The 23,835-nt window shown below is 47.3% G+C and overlaps 1 protein-coding gene across 2 annotated transcripts in view; it reads left to right on the top strand.

Moving 5' to 3' along the window:
• HYDIN (HYDIN axonemal central pair apparatus protein) overlaps positions 1 to 23,835 on the top strand; it is a 3,619,565-nt gene that overhangs the window by 1,941,458 nt on the left and 1,654,272 nt on the right. For both annotated transcript variants that reach the window (XM_078670948.1, XM_078670947.1), the window contains one exon: positions 3,569 to 3,790. In XM_078670948.1, the coding sequence (XP_078527074.1) occupies positions 3,569 to 3,790 (222 nt within the window). The remainder of the gene's footprint in view (positions 1 to 3,568; positions 3,791 to 23,835) is intronic.

The raw sequence follows: 23,835 nt of genomic DNA, 5'->3' as shown, positions 1-23,835 counted from the left end.
TGACCATATCACTGATACATTTTGGGCTCTTGCAGTGCAGCGCCTTGAAGGCTAGACAACCCGTCTTAAACGCAGCACGTTGAGACACGGGCAAAGGGTGAAGTTTTGACAGCCAAGGCCTAGCCGATTGCCATCTCGGCTGTTTGTAAATTAATCTTGCAGCCTGATTCTGAACTATGTCTAGACGTTTGAGCAGAAACAGTGGCAGACCGATGTAGAGAGAGTTTGAAAAGTCAAGGCGTGAGAGAACCAGCACTATCACAACCTGTATGAGGGCTGAGTGCGTCAGCAAATGAGCAATCTTCCTGGTTTTACACAGTTGGAAGAGCCTGGTGGAGACCACTGCACCCACTTGTCCTCTGAGTGAGAGTTCTGCATTTATAGTGACCCCTAGACTTTTCACGGAGGGGGAAGGGGTAGGGGGGCCTAATTCACTTGGCCAAAAATGCGGGCCCCAGCAGACATCGCTCTTCCCGGGCAGTACTAGTTCCGTCTTGCCTGGGTTGAGCTTCAAATGTACAACCAGCGCTGGATATGGAGCATAGTTTGAAATTCCGCAGCAGAATTAGGAGAATCCAGAGGAAAGACAAGCTGAAGGTCGTCAGCATAATTGAAGATGGTTATCTTTCTGTTTTTTAGTGAGTGAATCAAGGGTCTGAGGTAGAGATTGAACAGCAGTGGGGAGAGGGACGAACCCTGCGGGCCCCCGCAAGAAGTGGCCAATTTGGGGGCAGTAAAGGCGCCAAGACGTACTGCTTGAGTTCTGCCAGTAAGAAAAGACTTGATCCAATTGTATGCAGGTCCATGTATACCTGCTTGTTCGACACGGTTCAGCAAGATGTTATGATCGATCGTGTCAAACGCAGCCGACAGATCCAGGAGCTCAAGAGCCTGGGGGACCCCCTTGTCAGCATTTGCTCTTAGCGTATCCAGTACCGCAAGGATTACTGACTCCGTTGAGTGAGCAGGCCGGAAGCCAGTTTGGTTTGGCTCTAGGTATTCCGATTGTTCGATGAAATTAGAGAGGCACCTGGCCACATGGGCCTCCACAATCATAGCCAAAAAGGGAAGAAGGGTTATAGGACGATAGAGGAATTCAGGGGGTCAGCCCCTGTTTTTTTTAAAAGCGGAACTACCGTAGCGTTCTTAAAGGCACTGGGCACCTCGCCCTGGATGAGGAACTTATTCAGGAAAGGGATAATACTGTGAGGTAACGCAGAGAAAGTGTACCTAAGGACAGGAGGTGGGCAGAAGTCATGAGGAGACCCTGATTTAACACAGGTCATGAGATCTGATAGTATGTTAGGACATATAGCTGAGAAGTGGTTCATAATAAATGAGTTTCTGGAGATGTCATCCAGCGATTCCGTGTTGACAGTAAGGGGAATACTGGCCCTGATGGTAGCGATTTTATCCAGAAAGAAGTTATTCAGAGAATTACACAGCTCTTGGGTGGGAGCCTGGCTAGGTGATATTTTCTCAGCACTACTCGGGTAGCTCTTGGGTGGGAGCCTGGCTAGGTGATATTCTCTCAACACTACTCAGGTCGTTCACAATCTTAAAGATTTCTTTGGATTTATTATGGGCATTTAGTATTCTCGCGTAGAAATAAGCAGCTTTGGCTGCCAGTATAGCTTTTTTATACTCCTTGCGAGCTAGCAGAAACTGCTGTCTATCTTCAGTGGAATAGCAAAGCCTCCATTTCCTCTCTAATTGACGGAGCTTGAGTTTTTGATCTTTTAATTCGGTGGTGAACCATTTGTGAGCATCTGAGTGTCTAGCACCAGAGAATTTGGTGAGTGGAGCATGTGCATCGCTCGCCGACAGTAGCCTGTTCGCCTGGACGAGGGAGGTCTTGACCATCCTCTGAAGGGTTGTGGAGCCTTTGCCTTCCTTTTTTTATAGCTCCCCTGCAGAGCTTCATGGGTCTGGTGTCAGTGCACTGGCATGTGCTGTCCCCACTGTGTTTTAGTTAATGTTATTGACAGCTAGTTCTCTTTGGAACTTGGTGGGTTTTCAGTCGCAGACCCTCCTCCAATGGGGTATGGCTTTGGTATCTATTCTAAGTTAAAGAATCTGCGGCTAGATGTCTCTATCAGATGAACGAGTTACTTACCTTTGGTAACGATGTATCTGATAGAGACACAGACTAGCCGCAGATTCCTTAATGTCCACCCATCCTCCCGTTCTGCCTTCCAGGTCGGTTCTGCCCACTTGTCTCCTTACAGGTGGTCTTGGTCTTCTTGAGGGGTACTCTAGTTCACCTGCTTCTGGGGCAGGGTGTTTCATTCTGTTCTGGCACATTTGCTCTCCACCCATCCTCATTTTGGGTGGCTAGATTATATACTTTTCAATGCTCTTCCACCCTGGTTTACCAGTGTGGAGATTCTCATGTTCTTCCACCCTCCCTCAGCCCCCGTCTGTTTCCCCCCATTACTTTGGGGTCTCCTTGTCTAGGCTGTAGTCAATTGGGTTGAAGTTCTATTTGACTATGCTACAGTTCATAGGTCTTGGTGGGGGGTGGATGATTGTTGTCTGTTGTTGCTCACTTTTGGTCACTCGCCATGAGTCAGGTTGTTCCGGTCTTGTTGCCCTTTTCCATTACGTCCTGTGGTTAAAGACTGTCTTTCATACAGTTCCATGCTGGGTTGCGAACTGTCCTTCGTTTGTCATGCCATTCATTTCCAATGCTGTTGCCTCTTGGAGGGGTGCGGCTCTTCGTTTGGGCGAGACGGTTTCTAGGGGCGGGTGCTTTGTTCGCTCGCTTCAGTCCCTTCAAGTGTTGAGTACTCTTTCAACATTTTCCCTTCAAGTGTTGAGTACTCTTTTCACATGGTGAGGTTTCTCATCAATCTATGATTTCTTTTCATTATTGTTTCACAGATTTTTTATCTTTTTTGGCACGCTGTTCCTATACTCTCACAGCTTTTGTAGTGGCTCCGCGTTGTGACGCGGAAAAGTTTCACAAAAGAAAACTGACGTCAGCATGCCGGGGGGGTCTTATATGGCTCCACTGACGTCACTTCCGTGGATGACGTCAGGACGGAACTGGCGACGCCACCCCCCGGCGTGCAGAGGTACTGCTGTGGAAAAAGATTTTCCGGATCCAGCCTGACGCCTGGGGATATTCTAAGTTAAAGAATCTGCGGCAAGACTGTGTCTCTACCAGATACATCATTACCGAAGGTAAGTAACTCGTTCTTTAAAAACGAAGGACCTTATTTAGAGTTTGGTGTATGAGATACATACTCACAATAGTGGCAGTTGTCCCATCTACAGTATTACAAGACTAGTATACCCTATTGCACTTTTAATCCGTCACGACACATTGGAGCTAGATGACACAAGTGTTGTTGACTATGAATGAAGAGCCCATGATGAAGAGTTAGGATTTACAAGTAAGTAACTTTTCTTTATTTTCCCGGAAAATGTTTGTGTGCCTGTAAAAAGAGTAGTGTCTGATTTGTCCTGTGCTTTTTGGCAAGGAAAAAAGTACCACTTTTGTTGTCTCAGAGTTTTTCTTGATATGGTAAAAGAAGTACTGATCGTATTTTTTTCATACACATAGATCTTGGACAGCTTGGGGTTGGGGTCCGCAGGACCACCTGTCCCTCCTCCCACCATGTTCTCTGTGGTCCACTACCCTGTGGAGCGAAAACCCCAGAGTGAGCACAAAGTTCTGGACCATTTTGCCCTTCTTGTAGCTTCACCAAATGACCCCAACATTATTGTCGAGGAAAAGGAACCAGAGCCTGAAGTGGACCTTCCTGTGGCTGCCCCTGCTCCTAAGGTAATAATATAACTCGTTGTTTGGAAGTACCAGCCAGTAAAAGCTACTTGTTGGAAACATAGCAAGCTATTTATTGTTTTATTCATGAAAATTGACAAAGTAATTACTGTCCTCCGAATTGACATTCAGACTGATCTTTTATTAGTTTCATCTGGTGTAGGCCTAGGTTGATTTGCTTTTTTCTCACGTTTTCCCAATTTTATTTAGGTATAGTGGAATTTAGAATTTCCTTAGTCATTAAAATGATTTAGAAACTACTTGAGGAAGAAAAAACAGAGATGCTTGATATATTTTGAAATTAGATGGAACACCAAAATTGACTGACTAGTGTTGGACCCTAATGAGGGAACTCTAATTAGGCTACTAGGGTTCCTTATGACCCAGTCGGTAGCAAAGGCCAGAATAGGTTTTTAATCTGACAGGGGAGTCTGGTAATTAAAGTTTTTTGTGACACCGCTAATCAATTTTAACTCACACTATAAAACATCTAACATCATCCACTTAGCTGGGTGGAGGAAGATGGCGGCCGGCTAGAAGGTCCGGTCGGGCGCTCCATGCTCGCCACCAGATCAAGAACGAAAACCTATCCCACACCAACACCGCAGCCGCTACTATGCAATAGCGGAGCATAGCGGAATATTAAGAGAAAGTCTGCATACCTGACGAGCCTCCACGAAGGTCGGCGAGCCAAACTAAGCTGACTACAGATTTTGGTAGAGCGGGACTCCGGGGGATGCGGGACTTCTGCCCACAAGGATTCAGAGGCTCTTGCAACAGCACCAGAACCAGCGGCGATCCTGTTGTGTTTCCTGGTCTCTGGGCAGCGGCGTCGGGTGCGCGAAGGGAGTGCCGGAGAGCGCACAGCAGGATTGGCTTCCTCTTCCAGGGAAAGAGCGGCAGCAGCAGCGGCTGCTCAACGCAGGAGCACCAACAGAATCACAAGCAGAAACAGGATCATTTCCAGGGCAAGAAAGGCAGCACTGCCGGAGACAGAAACGCTGACACTCGAGAGGGGAAGATAATTCCCTCTACCATTACCGGTACTGGCCAGGCTAACCAAGCGGAGAGAGGGCAATCTGAGCCCTGTACTGAGGAATCCAGCCCCACAAGGGGCCAGCCCGGGAAGGCAGAAGAGGAGAGTGCAGAATCAGGGAATCGGCTTCAAGCACACCCTACAGACAAAGACGGGAGGACTGTCTTCAGCTCCAGCTGCAACCTCATGAGCAAGGTACGAGGGGAGAAGAAAGGTCAGGGGGGCATTGCTCTAGACTTGATTGTGGGGTGCAAAGGGGCTAATCAGGGGGCTCATTAAGAACGGAAGGAGCAAAGGAGGGTGCAGGAGGTGTTGGAAGAGCGGAGTGCACAGGGGGGGCTGTCTCAGTGGTGCAAATCTCACAGATAAAGACAAGACAAAGGGGGGAAAAGGGGGATCCCCAATCCAGATTGGAGCTCGAAGAAGGTATTGGGACAATATCCAGCTATTGCCTCAGGAACAGGCAGTTCCCTAAGCAAAGTTTCTTCCTCCCAACTAAACAAGTGATACTACCAGTAATTACTAAAAGGAAAAGGAGAGGCTCTGCTAACTGTGATCGCCAACCCAAGCCTAGGTCTGAAAAAGGAGGGACCCAACCAGACCAAAAGGTCAGAATTACCCCTTCGTTGAGATCCTTCTTTAAAGTTCAGCAGCCGACACAAACACCAGAGAGTAGTCCTCTCTCAAAAGCACCGCCCCACACCGAAGTACAAAGGAACAACAGTCTGAGAATGAGTATAGAAACAAACACTCACACAGGCTCACAAATGGAAACACCAGAGGCACCAGAAGGTCAAATACTGTCAGCTACAAGCGAGCCCAGTACAGGCGACACAGGCTGTCCTCTCTCACATACCTTCCTAGAGCAATCGGGATAGCTCATGGAAAATCTCATGGAGAAGGTACTGGAAGAGATGAGAGAAAAATGTACAGTGTCCGAGTCCAATCAAGCCAAGATTCAGGAGGTATGTGAGACCCTGGATCAAAAACTGAATGCACTGGGCGATAGGGTGTCAGCAGTTGAGTCGGTGGTGGAGACTATTAGCAAAAAGGTGGACACCAATCAGAAGGAGATCAGGAAACTAAGAGACTCCGACAGAATTATAAAATAAAAACTAGAGTCACTAGAAAATCAAGCGAGAAAAAACAACTCGAGGATTTTAAACGTACCAGAAAATCTGGAAGGACCTGACATTAAGAAATTTACCATCTCTTTACTTGAAGAATACTTCCCCTGGACTAAAGAGAAGAGGCGAACCTGGTTGACGACATACAGAGGGTACACCGAGACCCCTTTGGGAAGAGCAAAGATAGAAGGACGCCAAGGAAGATTTTAATAAACTTCAAAACGTACACACTAAAAGAAAGACTTTTAAGTGAAGGTCTAAAGAGTAGCTCCCTAAATAAAGACAACTGGTCCTTCAGGATTCGCTCTGACATGTCTAAAGCCACCCAGGACAGACAGTGGGAGTTGAAACAATTTATGCAAGAACTAAAATCCCACGGAGCCACGGTTCAGATGAAATTTCACGCTGCATTGAGGATCATGTGGCGAAATAAAATGTATAACATTAGAGAACCCAGTGAAGTAGAGACTTTCTTAGAACAAATAAAGGAGCAGCTGCGGACCACGACAGTAAACTAAGATAGGAAAAAACTTGTAAACAAGGCGAACCATGGAGCTCAAAAGGGCGAATAATACCGCCCAAAAAGAAGATAGGAGGCTTCCTCGGGGTGGGCATCGATGATCGTCACAAAAAAACACAAAAACAAACAAAAGACACCACGGGTGGAAAGCAAATTAGGGAGAAAAATGAAAATAATATCCTCATCAGCTAAAATAGAAGGAGTTCACCGGGACGATAAAAATGAAATGAAAAATGAAATAAACTTAAGAACCTACAAAAGAAAAAAACATGATGACAACATCTAAAGAATTCAAAATCCTCTCATGGATTGTCAATGGGCTCAGAACAGCTTGCAGACGGAGAAGGGTCTTTGAATACTTAAAGGAAGTGGATAACAAAGTGATTATTCTTCAAGAAACTCATCTCCTGAAGGCATAATGGGAACAAATAGTGAAAACCCTTAGCTGGGTTGACACCTACGTATGTACCAATCAAGATTGCAATGTCAAGGGCATCGCAATACTTTTTTAAAAAATCACTTAATGTAAAAGTTGAGCACAAGGTAGTGGACAGCAAAGGCAGATGGGCCTTAGCTAAAGTAAAAATACATGATAACAGCTTTACCATAGCAGGAAATTATGGACCAAATACCGATGACCCAAATCCCCTCCAAAGATTATACCCAGAATTATTATCAACAACTGCTCCAATATTACTAGGGGGTGACTACAACATTATTCAGGCACCTAAATTGGATAGATCTCCTCCAGGAAGACAAGCCAATTTACCAAAAATGAGAGAATGGCTAGGTATTTACAAAAACGACCTAGACCTGATTGACATATGGAAGGAGAAGGGTAACAAGGGGTCTCCTTTTACTCTCCATAACAAAAAACTAGGCCACAGATCCAGAATTGACTACTTTCTGATTAGTAAAAACCTGCATAGCAACATTAAAGCTATAGAGCATCTACCAGCACATCTGTCTGATCACTCGGCAGTACAACTGACTTTGCAAACTACAATAAATAAATCACAACCCAGATGGACAGTCGACCGCACTTTACTATTAGACCCTAGGCTACGGGAAGAGCTGGGTATAACCTCAGCCAACTTCTTTGAGGACAATCGAGTAGGCACTTCAGACCAAATTACTTGGGACGCATATAAGGCAGTTATTAGGGGGAAACTAATCAGCTTGGGAGCTCACAGATCAAAACTCGCTAAACATGAGATTGGAGACATGGAGAAAAACATAAACCTAATTGATGCACAGATAACTGCAGAAAATGACATAGGAAAAAGAGATACAATGGAGAAGGAAAGGAGAGAATTAAAAGAAAAATTGGCGACTACCTAGAAAACAGAGTGAAGATGAAGTGGGAAGCTAGCAAACTCGCCAATCATGAGTATGGTGAGGGATGCGGAAAACTACTGGCATGGAAAACTAAAACCGACCAAACCAGAAATAAAATAGCTAGCATACAACAGAACAATCAATGCGGACTAACTTCTGAAGAAACTGTAATTAAGCAGGAATTCGAAACTTTCTTCTCCAACCTATACAAGGAAGACTCCATCCCATCACAAGAACAAATAGGAAAATACCTAGACCCTTTACTACTACCCAAACTGTCGGAAGAACAAAAAGAGGAGCTAAACACAGAAATACAGATTGAGGAAGTGAAATCGATGCTAAAAGGTCTGAAAAGAGGGAAAGCAGCCGGTCCTGATGCCCTACCAAACGAACTTTATTCAGCTCTGAGAGAAATCTTGGCCCCGCCGATAACGAGGTTATTGAACACAATATATAAGGAACAGGGTAAAATCCCAGACTCATGGAAAGACGCAATTGTCAGCATCATTTTAAAGCCAGGGAAAAACCCTGCAAATTGTGAATCTTACAGACCCATCTCGCTGCTAAACTGCGATTATAAAATCTTTATGCAAATCGTAGCAAGGAGATTGGCCCAGGTAATGCCAAAACTGGTGCATCCGGGCCAAAAGGAATTCATAAAGGGAAGGCAAATATGCGAGATTACGCATGAGCTTTTTGCTGCGATTGATGTAGCAACTTGCGAAAAGATCCCCCTGACCATAGTTACTTTCGATGCTGCTAAAGCGTTTGACAGGGTCAACTGGTCCTTTCTAAACAAAGTCATTATTAAATATAACCTTGGACAGTGCTTTAGTCATCTGGTGGCTGAGACCTACAAAAACCAAGAGCAAAGATCCTAATCAACGGGGGCCTCACTAATAACATCGAGATACAAAGAGGAACGAGGCAAGGATGCTCACTGTCTCCGATGTTATTCAATCTTTACATTGAACCACTTTCAAGTACTCTCAGGAATAACGGGTCAATAACCACTTTTAAATATCACAAGTGGGCTAAAAAGGTGGCGTTATATGCGGACGACCTAATGATCTTTACAGATAATTTCCAAAGTTCCTCCCCAGCAATCGATAAGGCAATCGCGGAATTTGGCAAAGTGTCTGGATACTTGACCAATGAAGCTAAAACTGAATCTATGAGCTGGAACGTACACCAGAATACCCCATACTCTAAAGACAAAATAAAGTATCTGGGTATAACGTTCGTCAAGGATCTAGGAAAAGTGCCCCAGTTAAACCTTAATAGGATTGCACTTGAGATCAAATAACTTCTCAAAGTATGGGACAGGTTACCACTAAGTTTTATAGGAAGATCAAACATGGTAAAAATGTCAATTCTTCCCAAATTTACTTATCTTTTCAATGTCATACCACTGGAATTTAAGAGAGACTACCTGAAGAAGATCCAGGGAGAAATCGCGAGTTTCATATGGGCTTCAAAAGGATCAAAGATTGCCTGGAACAAAATAAGGAGGAAAAAAGAACAAGGGGGAATAGCCAGCCCAGATCTCGTTGAATACTGCAGGGCCTTTCAGTTCAAAAACGTGAGACCCCTTGTAAAAAAAAACTGAATTTCTCCAAATACTGCCAAACAAAACTGACTATTTTTTATTTAAATTCGGACACCCGAAATTCTTCAAGAAAATAAAATTAAAGACACTAAACAACGCAGCAAGATTATGGTATCAAGTCAGAAGTACCTTGAACATTCCTTACTACAGCTCCATGGCTCCCATTTGGGATTCCCCTGGTACACCAGAATGCCTAAAAGATGCCCTGGCATTACCACTAAAAGCGGCTGGAATCAACGAATGGGGCCAGCTGATGACGGAGAACTCAATAGAACCTTGGGAATACCTAGTAGAAATCACTAACTCATTGTGTCAAAATTCAAGTACTACCAACTCACAAGCTGGGCAAGCTCACTAACGGATAAAAGAGCAGGGAATGTAGACCTGGAGAAGGAAATGACGAAGACCACCCCAATAAAGAAGGAAATATCAAGATAGTATTGGGCTCTAATCGTTGCAGGAGAAGAGAATTTCTTGATCCCAGAGTCAGTCTGGAGTAAAGACATAATAGAGCCGGACCTGCAAAACTTATGGCAGAAGTCAGCTGGAAAATGCTGGTCAATCATCAAACCAGCACGCCTGAAGAGAAATCACATATTCACAATGCATAGGGCATACTGGACACCCAAAAGATTGTCAAAATTCAAAGGAGCCAGCGTAAAGTACTGCCCTAAATGCGGGCTAGAAAAGGCGGACGACCTGCACATGTTCCAAGGCTGTCCCCTCTTGGACCTCTTCTGGCAGGAAGTTGGTAAGACGATATGCCGGGTATTGGGAAAACATCTAGAAGTAAGTACAACTCTAATTATTTTCGGGATTAACGCCAAGGTTGATTTAAGTGAGGAGAGGTTAACTAGAAAACAGGAAAATCTATTATTTGTATTAACACTTCTTGCAAGAAGAGAGATATGCCTGAACTGGGTTAAACCAGTACCACCATTACACGGGGACTGGCTTAACTCGATAATAACAACACACAAAATGGATAGGAAAGGAAAGCCCACCAAAAAATCTAATTTCTGGGAAGTTTGGGAAAATTACCATGCACTCAATACGTAAGGTAATGAAGGAACTCAAATAAACATAACATGTCCAATGATTAAAGCGGTGACAATAATTCAGACGGGAATCATTCCCGCCGAGTAGCCAGGAAGGCTAGCTCTCCCCCTCCGATACAAAGAATTATTGATTATGGTAAAGGATACAGGAGGACTAAGTCTGACAGATCCAACAAAGGGATACTCTCTGTTGCCGGAACAGTAAAGCTGAGAGAGTGAAGGCACATTACCTGGATGTCACAAGTTCCTGTCATACTCCTTATACATTCATGCGCAAAATGAGGATACAAAAAAAATACATCATCCACTTAGAATCTTCCTTGCAATAATCATACAGCATATAAAAAGAAATCTCTGTTACAGTGACCGTTGGGTGCTGCGCCACCCCAACGAGGAGCTATAGCCCTATGATGAAGCATGACATCCCTTTGGGATCTGTGAGGGCAACATAAAACAGTCTTGCCGACTGCCTCTTTTTATGTAGCCTAACTCTGTTCAACCTGGACATATCATCTCTTCACTTTCTCTTTAGTAATAGTGACCCCAATTTTTGTCTGTATCTCAACCCCAAGGAGCATGGTCACTGGACCTTTCCTTTAGCTTCTAGCCCTCCACCACCTCCTCCCAAGAGGAACCTTGTTGATAGATGTGTTCCTTGCTAATAGCATGTTGTCTTCCCACCTACAAACCCAAGGACCCCACTACCCCAAACAGAAGCCCCATGCCCTACCCATTCTATGGCCATAAGGCTGTTGTTGGTGATGGGACCCATGATTGTTCGCTTACGGGTGCCACTGTCCGCCTTCTGCCCCTGATAGCCGTCTGCAGCCCGAAACAATGTATAAGAGTATGTCTGCATGCGCACCTGGAACCCTCATATCTGAGCTTATAGTATTCAGAAATGCATACACCATAGTGGAAGTTCCCATATGTACCACCAGCTCCGCTCTGTCCCTTGGATGCCCCCCCCCCTGCTCAGGTGGGGCACCCCAGAAAGGGGCGTTAAACTAATGGCAACTGACTAGTTGTAAAAATTGTTGTCCCCAACTTTGCAGTACCCTTGGTATGCTGCCAAATCCCTCCACCTTCTAATTATCCATTGTCACGGGCACCTTTGGCCGCTTTGCCAGCCCATATTCCTTCTCCTTAGAACTCATGGCCTGATGGAGTAACTTAAGCATGTCCATGTCCTTCCCTTTCCAGATTCTCTCTTTAGTGGCACCAGCCAATAAGCCCCAATGGCTTTGTGACCCCGATTTTAAGCTCCATGCTTTCTAACCCCCCCCCTTCTGTTCCCCTTTTGTCACCCACACTCCCCCCACTCCCTGCCCCCAAGGTATATCCCCTGTGTCTTCCGTCTCCCCCTGCTTTTATACCATAACTCTTTTATTAATCCGTTGGCGACATAGTGCGTCCCAGGGGCCACGAAACCCCTCTGTACCACTCTGCTGATGCCACCCGTTGCTCTGATGCGCTGTGGTGGCCAGAGGCTGTCTGAGACCTGCCTACCATTGGCGCTAACTAGGCCGTTCTTTACTTCCGTCAGCCTCGAAGAGCTCCACTGTCGATTTCAGGCAAACTGCGTGGGCCCAGCTATCTCTTCTCCTTGGTGCACTCAAGCTGCCCCCAGCTCTACCAAGTCTGGAAAACTGCGCCGCTCCTCAACCTGGATAAAAGATGGTAGGCTGCTGTGCTAGCTCCCTCCGCCAACCGCAACCGGCCCCTGTTCTTCACGTGGTCACAAGACCACCTATCGCCTCATGTCTCCACACTTGCATCTCCCTCGGACCGCCAGTTCCCCCAGCCTCACCCAAGTCCTGCTGCGCAACCTCCCGCTGCACGCCCAGAACCCTGCGCCCTCCAACTCTCCTTCGTCCTCATCCCCACACCACCACACTATCATGGCTGCCACCATGTAGACACAGGGCCCCTGGCCTGTGCTGACCACCCCTAATCTCTGCCCCTTGCTTGTCAAGGCATGTCCCCCTCTGACTGCAATCTTGAAGCCTGCAGATCACCCCACTTGTACCCAAACCCTACCCCACTCCCCCCCCCGCCTACAGCTCAACAGGACCACATCCCCAGCGGGGCCCTCCATAGCCAATCCCACCTACATAAGCAGGACTACTGTGGCATTTCCCAACTGCCGATCCCTCAGCCAACGTGTATGCCCTCCTTGGAGCCCTCCATATACCCTGAATCACCTCTTCCTACACCCTATTCGTCTACGTGGCGCTCTCAAGTGCCCCACCTAAACCTCAGGCTTTCCCCTATGACTTCCTTTTCGGGTTGCCCTCTCCCCTGCCTTAGCGCTCTGTGAAAACCAGTCTGTACCCATAGGCAGCTCTGCAAACGCCAACCGATTTGTGGAAGTATTTCTTGCAGTGGTCCCGTACACATGTACATCGTGTGGCTGGGCCGCTTTCCCCCATATCGATTACAGCGGCTGCATACCTTAAACAACGGCCCCACTTCCAGTCTCGCGCCGTGTAGGCTCTTCTGGCCGATGCGGCCCAGACCACCCTTGAACTTGAGACCCCGCCTCCTCGCACACCACAAGGGGTTGATCCTCTTGAAACAGAGCAACCACTGGCACTTACCCTCTCAGCTGCAGTAGCTGTCGTCTGCAACATTCGCAGCTGTAAACACGCAGTAAAAGTGTACCCGCTGCGCTCACCACAGCATTGCCTCCCACCGCAAAACTGAGGCGATCGATCCCTGCAGGAGCCATATCGTCCCCACATCCGCATCTGCCATGCCTTGACCCACCCCTCACAGCCAATGAACTAGGCAAGTACATGCTAAAAAAAATTGTAAAAACACCAATAATCTCCCTGCCACCAGGTCACCTGTACTTAAAATGGTGTCAGGGAGCCCAATTACCTCACCTAAATACGCTAGGGCAATTTGGGCTATAATACAGCCCAATACACAAAATGGCAGTCGCTGGACTACTCCGCTCTCCCAAAACCCCAGGGGCAGACCTCCCGTTGGTTGACTGCCTCCCAAGCCCCCTATGGGGCAGGGAAAGCAAAGTTTCAGAGGGGGGTTGCGTACTGTAAACACATGCACTCTTATTTAGTGCAGCAAAGAAAATAAACAAGTTTAGCGAGACCAAGGTTTTTAAGGAAAACATTGGTGTGTTTTTTAACTAGTTCTTTCACATTTCTGTGACATGCATGTTTCCAACAACAAAAGAGTCCACTAAGTTCTCTGCTGTAAAGGAGCAGACTGTGCTTGCTCTATGACCCACAGTGCTCCCCTTCCTCCTTGCCCCGTTGTAACCTTTACTCAGTGGTCCAAGGGCAGCTGGTTGTGTCCTTGTTTAAAGTAACTGGTGCTCATGTAAAGCACTGCAGTACCTTCGGGTGGTGTTCGCGCTGTTTAAAAGTGGCAATTGCTTTTGCAAAGCTTTATTGTTAGAAAAGCCGCTGGGCTCTGGACATTATAAAAAGAATGATCTGATAGAGACATCTCGCCGCAGATTCCTTACCTTTGAACTTCCAGGCATCAGGCTGGACGTGGAAGATTTTTCTTAGTAGTACACTTGCGCGCCGGTAGGTGGCGTCTGTCGATTTCACGTTACGTCATCGCGTTTTGTTCATCGTGACATCGGCATCATTAATATAACTGCCACTCTGGCGCACGGACGTCGGTACTTTTCTTTCCATGCCAGCAAGCGACAATCCGTTGAAGAGAGCTACCCCCTGTCAATTTTTGACAGACTTTTTTTTACCCTTTTGTCGACTTTGTTGGTGTGTTTAGGCATATTGAACAAGAAGACTATGGGGTTTAAGCCATATGGTGCCTGTCACAGAGCCATGTCGGTCACGGACCTCCATTTAGTTTGTCTCTGATGCCTGGAGCGCGACCACGATTCGAAGTCATGCTCCGACTGCCAGGCAGTGGCGCCGAAGGCTTTGAGGGAGCGGCCCCTGAAGCTACTCACGGTCCGGACTACAGCACCGTGAAAGTCACCTCGTCAGATTTAATCCTGGTCTCAGTCAAGAGGAATGTCCAAGCACCGCTTCGATGAATCGAAGTCCTCTTCATCGAAGTTGTCGAAGTCAGGTAAGAGGCACCACAAAAAGCACAAGAAGTTGAAGCGTGCTTTGACTTCGCCCTCCTCATCTTACGACACGGCGGAGGAACTTAGGCATTCAAGGCCCTGTTCCGGGGAGCGGGTGCCTGTGTCGGCTCCAAGTTTCCCTGCCTTTCTGGGTCTGGGAGCGACCCCTGCCCAGCTCAAGGAGTTTAATGATACTATGTGCTCCATATTTAGGTTGCCTGACCCTGCCGGCGCTCCTTTGGGCTCTGCAGGCTCAGAGGATGGAGGGGCCTTAGTAGTTCCCACCTCTTAGGCTCCTGTGTCCGGCTGGACCTGGAAGATTTTTCTTAGCAGTACACTTGCGTGCCGGTAGGGGCCCCGACCGACACTGCTTGCACCTCAACAGTGACCTTCCTCTGTGTCGCGTTGCATCCAATGCCGAGGTCCTCCTTGTCGCCGGCGCCCACCGGCAGTGCCTCCCAATAATCATTCTCGGCAGTGCCTCCCTATAATCATTCTAGACAACACAGAGCAGGTCGGGTGTCCCCCGATACCAAGACTGGCACCGACTGAGCCGTTCAGCTCTATACTGTTGACCCATCCCTATTCTGAAGGGTTAGGAATGGAGGATGAGGTTTGGGAGGGGGAGCAGGATTCCTTAGAAATCCCGCACCAACAAGATGTGGACTGGAACGAGGAGTTGGGTGATGCCAGTGGTTTGGACACCTCCACAGACTGTGGTATGCTTTTCCCTCCTACCCTGGCTATGCAGGGAGTATTATTTGCCATGGTGGTGTGTAGAGGTCCTGGACCTGAAGCTTCCTACAGTGTTTGTCAAGACTAATGCCTTGACAGAGGTCCTGCAGCCTGGGGTCTCCAGCTTGGAACCTCTACTGCCCTTTAATGAGGCCCTAGCAGACTTCCTTCTGGGTACCTGCTCTGAACCCAGCACAGGGGCTCCTGTGAATAGAGCGATCGTCTGCCACCACCATGCTGTACCGGGGGACCCACTTTTCCTCACCACCCATCCCACAAAGCTGGATGGTCCAGGCTTCCACTTTTTGTGGCGCGTTCCCACCCGCACCCCCCGACAGGGAATCCAAGAGACTGGAGAGCTTCTCAAGGAAAAACATTTTTTCTGCCAGTCTGGCATTGTTGTAAGAGGCACCACAAAAATCACAAGAAGTCTAAGCGTGCTTTGACTTCGCCCTCCTCGGCTTACGACACGGCGGAGGAACTTCGGCGTTCAAGGCCCTGTTCCGGGGAGCGGGTGCCTGTGTCGGCTCCACGTTTCCCTGCCTTTCTGGATCTGGGAGCGACCCCTGCCCAGCTCAAGGAGTATTATGATGCTATGTGCGCCATATTTAGGTGGCCTGACCCTGCCGGCGCTCCTTCGGGCCCTGCAGGCTCAGAGGATGGAGGGGCCTAAGTGGTTCCCGCCTCTTAGGCTCCGGTATCAGGCTGGACCTGGAAGATTTTTCTTAGCAGTACACTTGCGCGCCGCTAGGGGCTCCGACCGACACTGCTTGCACCTCAACAGCAACCTTCCTCTGTGTCGTGTTGCATCCAATGTCGAGGTCCTCCTTGTCGCCAGCGCCCACCGGCAGTGCCTTCGAATAATCATTCTCGACAACACAGAGCAGGTCGGGTGTCCCCTGATACCAATACAGGCACCGACTGAGCCGTTCAGCTCTATGCTGTTGACCCAGCCCTATTCTGAAGGGTTAGGGATGGAGGACGAGGTTTGGGAGGGGGAGCAGGTTCCCTTAGAAATCCTGCACCAACAAGATGTGGACTGGAACGAGGAGTTGGGTGATGCCAGTGGTTTGGACACCTCCACAGACTCTGGCATGCTTTTCCCTCCTACCCTGGCTATGGAGGGAGCATTATTTGCCATGGTGGTGTGTAGAGGTCCTGGACCTGAAGCTTCCTACTGTGGTGGTCACGACTAATGCCTTGACAGAGGTCCTGCAGCCTGAGGTCTCCAGCTCGGAACCCCTTCTGCCCTTTAATGAGGCCTTAGCAGACTTCCTTCTGGGTACCTGGTCCGAACCCAGCACAGGGGCTCCTGTGAATAGAACGATCATCCGCCACCACCATGCTGCACCGGGGGACCCACTTTTCCTCACCACCCATCTCACAAAGCTGGATGGTCCAGGCTTCCTCTGTTTGTGGCGCTTTCCCACCCGCACCCCCTGACAGGGAATCCAAGAGACTGGAGAGCTTCTGAAAGAAAAACATTTTTTCTGCCAGTCTGGCATTGTTGTTGGTGAACACCGCATGCCTTTTGGGCCTCTATTTATATTTGATATGGGACAAGGTTGCGCAAGTGCTGCCCAGGTGTGGAGGACTGGGCTCTACTCTCTGAAGCTATTTCAGAGCAGAGAGATGCAGCTAAGGTTGCTATCAAATGTGGCTTGTACATGACAGACTCGCTGGGCAGAGCGATTTCCACGACGGGGGCCATCCTTTTGGCTGAGATCATCTGTTTTTTTGGGGGATGTCCTGGCTAACCTCATGGACATGCCCTTTGATGGCTCCTGCCTCTTCAGAGACAAAGCGTATACTGCCCTTGAGCGTTTCAAAGACTTGCAGGCCACCGCCAAGTCTTACGGCCTCACTGCATCTCCTAGGGGTTCATCCACTTTTTGCTTCTTTCGTGGCTATGGAAGGGGCTATTAACTGCGCCAACCCTACTCCGGCCAGTGGGCCCGGCAAGTTCAACAACCTCTGCGGGCCGTGGACGTGTTTCACTCCGGCCCTGTGGGTCGGGAAACCAAAAGTTGAGCCATGCCATGATCCCCTCCTCCACTTCAAAACCTTCCTAGTCTGATCGCCCAGGATCACTCTCAGCCGGTTGGTGGCAGAGTACGCCATCTTCTCCACCACTGGCAAAACATCACATCAGACAAGTGGCTATTGCAAATAGTCCAAAGGGGCTATTCCCTCCCCTTCGAGACTACCCCTCAATCTATGCTCCAGCGTACGATCGCCTGACGGCGGATCACTGTACAACTGCCCTCTACATCTGCTCACCATCAAAATAGCTGCCTTATTCGCAATAACATCTGACAGGAGGGTGAGCGAACTGCGAGCACTGTCATCACAGCCTCCTTACCTGACAGTCTTTCTGGACAAAGCGGTGCTCCGTACAAGGGCATCTTTTCTCCCTGAGGTGGTGACACCTTTTCACATGGGACAGTCGGTTACTCTTCCCACCTTCTATGCACCGTCGCACCCTTCCAAGGAAGAGGAGTGACTCCATCGTCTGGACCCAAAAAGAGCAATATCGTTCTGTCTTGATCGAACTAAAGGGTTCCGGGTGGATGACCAGCTCTTTATAGGGTACATGGGTGCAAAGAAAGGACATGCTGTCCATAAGCGGACTACATCCCACTGAGTTATCCTTTTTATAAAGATGTGCTGCACCTTAGCGAAGAAAGATCCCCCCTGAAGGGCTTAGGGCCCATTCTACCAGGGAAAAAGCGACCACCAGTGTGGTGATCCTGTTTCTGATATCTGCCAAGCAGACACGTGGGCATCGCTGCACACATTCGCCAGACACTACTGCCTGGATTCCTAAGTTGGCAGAGAAGGCCTGTTTCGTTGCTCTGTTTTGCAGGATTTTCTGGTCTAAAACTTTCCACAGTCCCTTCTCCGCGGATGGTATAGCTTGGGCATCTGTTCAAAGGTAAGGAATCTGTGGCTAGATGTCTCTACCAGATGGACAAGTTACTTACCGTCAGTAACGCCTTCACAAATGAGACCTACTGCCTTGTGAAACTGGTAGTCTTGATAGAGCGCGCAGGTCACCCTACTATAATTTCTACCATATGCACACTTGGGCCCATAAATTCAATTCACCATATTTATTAATTGGGTAACCTTACACTCTACTACCAGTAACCCAGTTCCTTCCTATTTGTTACCAATGTACCCGACATACCAATCCGCGTTACGGGTACCTAATGACCACAATGGATCAGGAAGCTAGCTGTTAAAGATAAGCATCCACAAAATACACTAATATTTATAATGTTTGCACTCTTTGTAATAACCACAGACTCAGGAAGTTTTGAAAAACTTTATCTAATCTTCATCAATCTCAGCAAGCAGAAAGTTAACAGTGAGTAAGCTATCAATAACCAACGTAATAAAAAGGGTATATCCGTGTAAGAAAATAATAAGACCAACCATTTAGAAGCCTAAAGGGAAGGTAAAAACAGGGAACATGTTAGTAAGAAATTTTCAGGAATTTAGACTTGATGTGGGGTGACTAAAAGACGGGAAAAATAAGGAACATGCTAGAATGTCATAGTTTGTATACCCCTCAAAAGTGGGCAAAGCATGAGAACTTTAATCAGTCTATAGAAAACTCGAAGGTAACATGTAGCTATAGGGAAGGTAAAAATGGAGCACTCTAATAATTCACTATAACCACTTTAAAACGACTAAAGGATGGGTAAGAAAGGAACATCTATATTTCATTAACTGTATGTAGGAATATACTTATAGGATGGGAAAAATGGAACATGCTTGAATAATAACTATAATGTAGGATTTTATCATTGGTCAGCACAAGGAAGGTAAGAAAAGAACAATATGCAAGTACGATTTTATTAAAGCAAAGAGATAAAAGACGGAAAAAGGGTTCTCTCAGGGTTTATATTTACCTAGAACAGTGTGAGACCAACCCTGGCCACGGGTCAGTTTTAGGACAGGAGAAACCCCCAAGGAATACGGTCGCCAGTAGGCCAGCAGGTGCAGAATGGAAACCCAGGACAGGAAAACCAGATTAGGATCAGGACAGGACCACCAAGGTAAGATCAGCACCCGCAGTTCTGTTGCAACGCCTGCGCTACACCCTCTCTGCAGCTATCAGTCAAAACCCGATTGGGTTCTCGAATTCCCCAGCAAAGTTCTCCGCCAGCACTTACGGTTCTCAAAACCCCGACTGGGTCTGTGAGTCAGTCGGACAGAGTGCTCTACAGCACATCTGTTTCTGGATCAGCTATTGAGTGCGTTGGGTCAGTGACACGTCAGCTATTCGGACAAGTCTGACAATTTCTCTATCTAAACCTAGGCTAGTTATACTGTTTTCGGGTCAGTGTACCACCCCCCAAATGTTGCAAGTGTAAGAATCCCCAATTTAGATTGGTCAAAAGTAAGGACAGGTCATCACACCAACTAGGATTTGACTTTCTCAAGCCCTAATTTACATCTTTTGGGACCGCCTATTGAATTTGGGGTTCCCATGACATGCTTTCTACACGAAACAATGGAGAATACAATTTTCATATACAATTGTTACAACTGCAGTACAGTTCAGCTTCGTCTTGCTGGGTCACAAGTCGGTTTCCAGGAGCATCTTGGCTGTGGCAGCCAGCTGGCTGGGTTCCACTGGTACAAGGTTTTCTTCCCTCTGCCAGGGTGACATGCGCAGTAGGGACTTCAAAAATGGAGTAGTAAGCACCTCCCAGGCCCAAAAGATTCGATACATGAAAAGTAAAGGAAAACAATTTAGAACACAGAAATAAATAATTACACTGTATACCAGGGATCACTATATTACTCCCATTACTTCATATTAACTATAGCCTTAGTTATTAATGCAGACAGACACTATAGCAAAAAGCTGCAGTGCAAGCATCAGGCATGTGAGGACACAAAGCGGCCATTTTAGGGCGAGTGCGCAAGCACAAACATTTTCCACCAGAACTGCGAGTACGTCGCGTCACGTGAGTATGACCGACGCATGCGCAGAAGAAATTCCCGCGTAGTGGCAGCCCTCTTTAGCAGCAAGCGTATTACTATTAGTAAACACGTAAGCAAGCTTCTCTCGGACACCCAAAAATGTCAGAATAAAGGGAAATTAGTAAGACATACATGTTGATTAAGTTCATTAATGTTATTTGAGGTTCATGAGTTCAAGCAAGACGCTTTACGTGCGAATTCTTGCTCCATCAGTCTTCTCTACTCCTTGTTAAAGTCCTCTTCCGAACCTCTTTTGTGCCATCTCCCTGAAACCTAATGCTAAGGTGTCTCCTCTTCAATTATCCCCTCTCTGGCCATTGATCCAATGCCAAAAACAAAACTGGCACGACACGGGTGTTCTGAGTCCTAATGTTAGAAAGAATTGATTAAAGTAGCCATAATAGGAGTTTAGTTGGATCCTGAAACCTCGGGGTCCTGGTGCCACTGCACCTGCAGCACCATTGATGCCTCCTCCTTTGCCAATTCCACTGCCCATTATTCCTAGGCCCTCAAGCATCCCCTGCAGCTACGATCTTTGTCTGCAGCGCATCCTTTGTACCTTGGACCTTCATCCTTTGGTGAGCTGCTTGAAGTTGTTGTAAATTAATCTAGGACTTGTGTCAATTTTCCCGATTCATGCCCTTATATAGGTATAGATTATCCGATCCTTATATAGGCATAGAAATCATTACCATATTTAGACTGAGCCTATGCAGCCCAAATACGGCATGGCTACTTCCACTAAATTCCAAGAATCAACAACGATTTCTAAGAGAAACCCGCCTTCAGCAGCTAGGGACTTCCCCTTGCCTGAATACTAATTTATCTAGGAAATCATGGAGTTTTCGAAGAACTGAGTCTTTGATGACGTTATTAACTCCAATCATACGTCAAACTCGGCACCTTCAAAGTATAAATATGCCTACATTTGCCCAGACAACCACACAGTGGTTTGGAGCAGATTGACTAACTACTTGCCTGACGCCCTGCAGCCGCAAGTGCCGAAGGAGCCGACCCTCCAGCTGACGCACTGAGAGACGCTGTCTTTTCTCCTGCCGAGAAAGCCAGCTCCAGTGTTTCCAGGCTACCCTTGCGGGTTGCTGGGAAATTGAGTCCAGAGAGAGAGATACAAGACCTCCTTCATTCTAAACCAAGGTACGGAGCTGATTAGACCCTTCGAGAATTCTTGGACAGACTCTTGGCAGAGAAATACTAAACTTAAGCTACTCCTCCCTTACTTCTTCCCTTGTACTAGACTTAGGTTAGGTATACCGGGGTAGGCATATTTTAGAAGCACCAGTTGAGTACTTTTAGTAATTATTTTATCATTGTATGTATTTTATATGTTTTAGGCAATTTATGGCTTAGAAACCATATCATGCTTTTACAGTACTACTTTATAATACTTATCATATTATATGCCTTGTACTTTATAACCAGTATTACGATTGTAGCAGGACATTTCTTATGCTTGAGAAAGAAGACTGTTCAATAAATACTTTTGATTGAAAACGCCCATCTCTCTATTTTCTCAGCACCTCTGGTTAAACGAAGCATGCACGATTGACTGAGTAAAATAGCTATCTATTGTTTCTGATAGATACATCTGCCGTGTGGATTCCTCACCTTGTGAATATCCCCCTTGCGTCAGCAACGTTCGGAATTTTTTCTTCGTAGCACGCCGGCGTGGACGACGTCATAGGAGCACGGCATCGCGCGCGTCTCCGTCTGACGTCACCGACTCCTTATTATGCCCACGTCGGCGTGATGACGTCAGTTCCCTTTTTTCCGCGTCTTCGACGCTAACGGTTTTCGGGATCTTCTCGATACTTAGTATCTGACTATTGTTTAATCGTAACTGTTTCTCCTTTGCGATTTATTTCTTCATCGAGGATGTCGTCGAGGAAGACAGGATTTAAACAATGTGGGTCTTGTGCCCGCATGATGTCAATCACCGACCCACATAACGATTGTTTGTGGTGTCTGGGTTCAGACCACGACGTTAAGAACTGTCGATCTTGTTTTAGGATGAACCCAAAGGCGCTTCGAGAGCGTGAAGCAAAACTACTTCTCGCGAAGGTAAAGGGAAGAGATGCTGGGAGATCTTCGAGGTCGACGTCGAGACGCTCGAGATCGAAACAAAGGTCTCGATCGAAGTCGAGGTCGGCGTCGAGGTCCAGAGCGGAGTCGAGATCCAAAGCGAGGTCGAGGTCCAGAGAGAGATCAAGATCGAGATCCAAGTCGACTTCGGGTCACGCTTCGAGCTCCTCGAAGAGGAAGCACAAGAGGAGAAAGCACAGCTCAAAGCATCATTCGGAGAAGGAATCTTCAGATTCGAAGAAGAAGTCTCGCAAACACCATAAGGACTTCGTTTCTCCTTCTCCTGCTCAGTCCATCGGAGGTTCCCCGACTCCGGAACCGGAACCGGATCCGGTATCTTTACATTCTTCGGGACATGAGGAAGTAGAAGAGGGAGTTCCTAAAACTCCGACTCCGTTGGAGAATCCTGTGGACCAAGAAGGTCAGAATGAACCTGTGTCGGATCGACCTCCTTTAGAGCATCCGGTAGGTTCGTACCCTCCCTTTCCTGGTCCTGGTCAGGACCCCTCGCATTTTCTCAATGCAATGTTTGGAGTGTATTCCAGAGCGATGTACCCCACTGGAGCACCTGTTGGTCCCATGGGTCCATTATCATACAATTTGGGCATTCCTCAGTCGTACGCCCCAGCTCCATTTATGCCTTTTATGCCGGCGCCTCTTACACCGCATGCGGCTTCGCCGACTCCGGATCGACCTCGTAGTTTGGATCGAGGTTCCACACCTGTCCGTGAGTCTCGTCCTCCGGCTGCCCCGACTCCTCGCTCGACGTCGAATCCGGCTCCGTCGGAGTCGTTACCGAATCCGTCGACTTCGATTCGAATAGAGTGGTCGAGACGAAGGGCTCAGCGTCTTCTGGAAGAAAAGGGAGATGAAGATTCAGATGTGGAAGAAGGTGAACTTCTTGATCATGATGATGACTTTGAAGACCTACGTGATGCTAGTGGTCTGGAGCTCTCTCCTGAGTGGGGTTTACCTTCAGCTTCTGATGCTCCTTCTAGGGACGTGGCACCCTATCACGTCGTTATTAGGAAGGCTGCAGATCTTCTCAACTTGAAACTGCCCACGGTTGAGTACAAGCCCAACATACTTACTGAAGTTTTGCACTCTCCCTCTTCTATTGTTGAACCTACGTTACCGTTCACTGATGCCTTATCGGATCCAATAAAAGAGATCTGGAAGAGACCATTATCTGCTCCTGCGGTTTCAAGATCTATTGCAAGGCGCTACAGGGTGGCTCCTGGTGACCCTGAGTTTCTCTCTTCACACCCCTCTCCTGAAAGTCTTGTAGTGCAGGCGGCATGTATTAATAGGGCTGCAGGCTCTTTCCCTCAAGTGCCAGCGGACAAAGACTCAAAAAAGTTGGATCAGTCTGCAAAGAAGACTTTCTCTTCAGGGAGCATGGCTCTTAAATCCGCTAATGCTACTTGTCTTTTAGGAAGGTATGTCCATGCATTGATG

Source organism: Lissotriton helveticus, chromosome 12 (assembly GCF_964261635.1).
Source record: "Lissotriton helveticus chromosome 12, aLisHel1.1, whole genome shotgun sequence".
NCBI lineage: Eukaryota > Metazoa > Chordata > Amphibia > Caudata > Salamandridae > Lissotriton > Lissotriton helveticus.
This window is presented reverse-complemented; position numbering and strand designations above follow the sequence as displayed.